The sequence below is a fragment of the Toxorhynchites rutilus genome, chromosome 1 (assembly GCF_029784135.1).
Source record: "Toxorhynchites rutilus septentrionalis strain SRP chromosome 1, ASM2978413v1, whole genome shotgun sequence".
Taxonomy (NCBI): domain Eukaryota; kingdom Metazoa; phylum Arthropoda; class Insecta; order Diptera; family Culicidae; genus Toxorhynchites; species Toxorhynchites rutilus.
The window spans coordinates 95,302,962-95,308,368 of NC_073744.1; the positions used below are offsets into that span (position 1 = coordinate 95,302,962).

A 5,407-nucleotide genomic window follows, 5' to 3' on the forward strand; every position below is an offset into this window, starting at 1 on the left:
CTGTGTTTTGATGTATTTCATCACAAATAGTTCAAAAGAATCACTCTTTTTCCATCTATACCTACACTATTGTTTTGGATACTAAGATTTACCAATTTGATACTTGAAACGGAAACAAGTATTTCGTTACTTGAGAACTCTTGAAGTGCTTTTGATCAACACCTGACTTCAAGGAACATTTTTTTGTTCTGGTATAGAAACAATCACTTTCGGTTCGGTCAGTAGCTCATTTTATTTGCTTCAGCAAAACAAATTTCAAAGTGTTTCATACTATTTTGTACCAGGTTGTACAATCCTGTCGGTAACATCCTATGTATTGGCTTAATCCAACTAAAAAGAAAAAAATAGGTAAAAATCGTAGTTTAGTTTAAATTATATTATACCTTTCGGAAACCGATGTCCTTCGCATACTCTCTGAAACATTGCCGACAAATGTTTAGCCCATATTTACGGATCATCCCATGATTATTAGAACATGCTCGACTGTAAAGAACATATTAATGAATTTTACTACACAGATAGCCTGTGCAACTGAAAGCAACTTTACCAGAATCGAGATCCCTGCCCATATTTGCGAGGATGAGAATACCATAGATCTGCAAAACCCATGTTGAGCTCGAAAAATCTCACACTCAAAGAATTCCTTGACTTGCAAATAATCAAAGCTGCCAACAAAACAAATGTCAAAAATTGTTTCCGGAAAAATACACTGAAATCAATTTTTACATAGATTTAATGTGTGGAAAATAGATAAATAGAATAAAATTCATAATTTTGGATCATTTTTATGTGCAGCAAATAGCACCACCCGTGTTATGAAATATTGCCTGCAGCTTCTTACGAAAATAAGACTGCACGAAACGCATACAATCGTGAGGAGTAAACAACTACATAGAATTGTAATTGAATTGTAATTAGAATAGAATTGTAATTACATTGCATCCCACTTGCTTCGTTAGAATTCGTCAGCTTCCATCGAACAACAATGTTTGTTTCTCTACGTCAGTTACCGCACAATTAAGTCTTCGTGCGTACTCCGATCCAGTGTCACCTCGGCCTTATCCGAATCCACACTGAATGCACACTGAGAGAAATAATTAGTAAATATAACGAATTTTTTGGTAAATACTACCAATCTATAGTCATTTTCGACCGTACTAATAAACACATATGTCAAGCAGAACCATGATTCGGAAGCCCAATATCGGCTACATTTTCTCGCCGAAAATGCACGTATCAGAATTATATCCTTATTATACCTCCGTATTGCCTTATGTAAACAATGAAAATGGTTAATACGCGCTTTTCTCACCAATTTTCAGATATGACAATATCTAAGCTTACTAATATTATCGAGTAAAATATACTAATCTCTGGTAGGGATGCGGGTTTGTTGACAATATGTACAAAAAATTTGTATATTCTACTAATTTTGCATTACCAAATGTATTTAGTGGTTTTCGACCGAGGATTTTTCTAAGGGCGATTACACATTATCCGGTTTCTGCCGGACCGGTTTCAAAAAGCGCCGCTGGGTTTGGACGGATAACCGGATAACAATGTGAAAGAGACCTCGCGCTATACAAAACCGTACATCTTTCACATACACATACATGCATTTGTTTATACAGTGGTTTGACAGGTGAACATTGCTGCAAATATTTCTGCTACATACAACTGATTGCTGTTAGGCGGCTCGCACACCGGAGCAACAAGCAACTAGCAAGCTGCAATACGCAATATGCAACAGGCAACATATTTTGTTGTTCTCCGCACACCAGAGCAATAATAACGCTTGACATTATGCACACAATCTACTTAATGTACGAAACTTGTCAAATTATGAGCGATAAGTTGCCCTTCAACCGACACGTCGCGTTGCTAGCGATATGTGTTGATCTGTAAAGGCGATAGTGATATCGTATTGCGTCGGTGTGAGAGATCACCAAAAATCAAATGGAAAAATCCATTGGCGATAATATTGCTTATTGCATGTTAACAGTTGCTAGTTGCTTATTGCTCCGGTGTGCGAGCCGCCTTAGGTGGCTGGCTCAATTCGACAGCCCACAATTTCCAGCTGCCAACATTGTATGGGGAAATTATTTTCCCCACCACAAGTTGCTATCGGCGAACAAAAACTCGAACTGCACTCCACGCAATGTCGACAGTAAATACAAAACGGCGGAACAACCGGCACAAACATCAAAGAATCCTTCTCTTCATTCAAAATACAGTTCTGGTAGAACTACATATATTCACATGAAAACACTAGGTATATAAAACTTATATTCATAATGTACAGTTTCACAACATTACAACTTGTATTCATTTAACAAAACATCCGATAAAATATTTAATTTATTGTTGATTCCATAGTGAACGATTCGGAAGTATCTGCTCGGCAGAATAATAAAATCATTTCCGCTTACGCTTTGCTGATCGCATATCTGTGCGATGTTCTCGATCGCTATCGGCAGCGGTGAACTCCCCAATTCCCTTGCGCATCTTTCGCTTCCCGATCGCATATGAGTGAGCGAAGATCAAGCATCTGTACCTTGTTCTTATTACCTGTGGTACAGCTGCACCGAGCTGATCGAACCCGTGTTTTCTGAATTCCCACCATTGTTTGTGAGCACCCTCTCATGATGTGCCTTTTGGGGATGGGTCATGAACAAATTGCATATGAAAAATCTTGAAACCACAGCTGCTGCTGCAACCACGAGCCTGCTCAAATTTGCGTTTCTTGGAAAGTACATATGAATGTCGAAGTTTGGCACGGCCAAAGTGAGTGCAGGCCTCGCAGGCGCACATCAGGACGGTGTTTTTACCGATAAGTGCCGTCAGAGCGGTCAAAGGTGTAATAAACCTTTCCGCCCCATTTCAAAATACGTTCGCAAACCTTTTCCGTAATTTGCAGAGCGCACACGTTCATCTTAGGCGCATCTCGTTTTACAATGATTATCACAACGACGGCAACGTAAATTTGCATTGATAAATGAACATGAAAAACTTACTGGACAAAAGACTTGGCTGTCATCAACAGTATTACAAAAACTAACTTTTGTCCAGTTGCTGTGTACTCATTCACTCACTAATTTATTTTATTTCTAATCATACACAAACAGCATGATTTATTTCACACGCTCTGTTGCCACATACTTTTTTAACAGTCTCAGATAGTTAGATAAAAATGAACAATTTTTTATGAGCCAATTATAATAACATTGCCTAACAAGCCAGGGGCACTACTTATTTATATGTATTATCTGTTCACTTCCTGTGATCATCTTGAAATTTGCGTACGAAAGGATGTGTACCCATCCATTTATTCTAGAGTGTTTTTTTGTTTCAGCATTGTAGTAATATTGCTTTGCGATTAAAATTACATCATACATTTCTTTCAAACGCTATTCATCGCTGCTTCCGCGGATCCTCTTCCAGAAACGCGCTCAGTCGCAATTTCTCGAGGACGTATTCCTGGGGCAGAAGCAGCTTCTCGAGCGCATTTTGCATCAACGCATAGCGGATGACCAATAGCTGGCTGATTGCGTTCTGACAGAGTCGATGCTTCAGCGTCGGGCAGGGAAACATCTTGATCACCGAGCACAGGTCGGTCAGTTTGGTCTTGAATTCCTCGAGCCAAGCTTTAACCACCTCTTCGTCGATCGCGTTCCGGGTCAGGTTGAACTGTATGAAATACCGAATAAGAATATTAGAAGAGAAACTATTTTGGTGTGTTCAAGTTAACAAACACTCACCTTCATATTCAGCTGGATGAAGTCGCTCGAAATCTGCCCCTTGATGGAACAGTTGAAAATTTGTGACATTCTAGAACTCGTTCAGTATCGAATTTAAATGATGGAAGTTTTCTGTGAGCAAAACAAAAACAGAAGTTAATCAATGAATTATGAATAATTTGTCGCTGACATTACCCACCGTTGAACACAATCCATGGCAAAACACTCCATGATGACCTCGTGCGCCTGTGACCATTGCTTCGCTTTGAGCAGAAATTTGCATCACTTCACTTGTTCTACAGCAGCGAAATAAAGCGAAATATAATTTTCGGCATCCATATCACTTGCAACTTTTGAAATGATTTCAAAATAAACAAACGTCAATAGCACACACATACTAATACATGGGACGAAAAATTGCCTGAATCGTACTAATACTCACAGACATGACAAACAACTGTCAATTCGCGTTGATGGTATTTAGTTTCGTGTTTTGCTTTTGGGAAGTGACAGTAAAAATAAATTTTTAGGTGCAATTAACACATATACAAAATAAAAATTATGAATGAAAATAAACATGTTTTGTAATAAATATATTTTATGTAATATAGCAATACGTTCTTTCGCAAGTAGTGAAAAAACCCTGAACAAGAATTGTGTTTGATAGTGATTTCATATTATAATTATAAGTTTTGGTAAAAACATCAAGAACGTTATACAAACATAATTAAGTAAGAATCAGTTCCACGTGTTTTGAGTAATCAAATAATTTGAAGTGAAAATTTTCATTCAAAGCTTGAACAACTTAAAACTGTCTTATGGTCTGAGAATGTTATAGAGAATGATTTGCTTTCCCAAACTGATGTCTCCACCAGATGTCGATACAATACTACTGTCATCGCGTATAATGCTTGTCCGGTCACCGGACATTGCAGTTGCAGTACACCGCTGCATCACGGCGCCGTAAAGAGGTTGGTACGGTTGAAATTTGCCATTTGGGTTTCAGACCGATCCGGCAGAAACCGGATAATGTGTAATCGGCCTAAGGGTAGATGTCGATGGAATCATACAACGGATTTTCACTTGACATCAATATACTGTAAGTTTTTTGACGTAGAACTACGTCTTTCATTAAGGGTGCCAAAACAGAAAACAGGTCACGTTTTTATGAAATAAAGTTAACGTTAATAACTATTTTTGCTGTAAACGGATTCTGGCGATTTACATACCAAACGAATCTGAAAATCCCTAAGATTTGTTTAATACGCTATACATTACAATCCCATATTCTGCAAATGGTTTGAATTGATGGAAATTGAAAGCATTCCCATTTCCTCATACTATCCATCGTTCTATCCATTTGTGTGCTTTCTCAAACAGAGCTGTCAATAACGTGTAACTTTTCGACGAGCAACGAAGGGGAAATCGTAAGATGTAAAGTTTCCGTGAACAAAGTGTAACGTTTGGGCGTCGCTAAAATAAGGGTCTCTATGAGAAGGCCCGACAGCACACGCAACGCGGCGCTTCACGTCCGTCTCAACGGCGAAACTGCCAACCGCTCGGCGAAAAAGAGAAAAATCAACTGTCAAGCGCGGAAAAGAGGAAAGGCATTCGGGAAGTGATTTTCGTGCCGTACGGTCGGCTATTCGCGTTGCAATAAGCTTACTAAG

General features: G+C 38.7%; 2 protein-coding genes across 5 annotated transcripts; both read right to left on the reverse strand.

Annotated features, from left to right (window-relative positions):
- Positions 1 to 207: 207 nt before the first annotated feature.
- LOC129762087 (40S ribosomal protein S29) lies at positions 208 to 954 on the reverse strand. Of its 3 annotated transcripts, none has more exons than XR_008740534.1 (4): positions 936 to 954; positions 548 to 665; positions 384 to 483; positions 208 to 330 (listed from the first exon to the last, which is right to left on the reverse strand). XR_008740534.1 is itself a non-coding variant. In XM_055760073.1 (2 exons), the coding sequence occupies exons 1-2, from the start codon at positions 607 to 609 to the stop codon at positions 378 to 380; spliced, it is 168 nt and encodes a 55-aa protein (XP_055616048.1). In that variant the 5' UTR covers positions 610 to 665. The 3 variants fall into 3 exon arrangements, 1 of the variants encoding a protein (XP_055616048.1); XR_008740535.1 differs by having other exon boundaries at positions 548 to 709; positions 936 to 950; XM_055760073.1 differs by lacking the exons at positions 208 to 330; positions 936 to 954 and having other exon boundaries at positions 378 to 483.
- Positions 955 to 3,065: 2,111 nt separating this feature from the next.
- Positions 3,066 to 4,096, reverse strand: LOC129762991 (nuclear pore complex protein Nup98-Nup96-like). Of its 2 annotated transcripts, none has more exons than XM_055761653.1 (3): positions 3,937 to 4,096; positions 3,759 to 3,869; positions 3,066 to 3,687 (listed from the first exon to the last, which is right to left on the reverse strand). In XM_055761653.1, the coding sequence occupies exons 2-3, from the start codon at positions 3,825 to 3,827 to the stop codon at positions 3,412 to 3,414; spliced, it is 345 nt and encodes a 114-aa protein (XP_055617628.1). In that variant the 5' UTR covers positions 3,828 to 3,869; positions 3,937 to 4,096; the 3' UTR covers positions 3,066 to 3,411. The 2 variants fall into 2 exon arrangements, with proteins under 2 accessions (XP_055617628.1, XP_055617629.1); XM_055761654.1 differs by having other exon boundaries at positions 3,933 to 4,096.
- Positions 4,097 to 5,407: the final 1,311 nt, after the last annotated feature.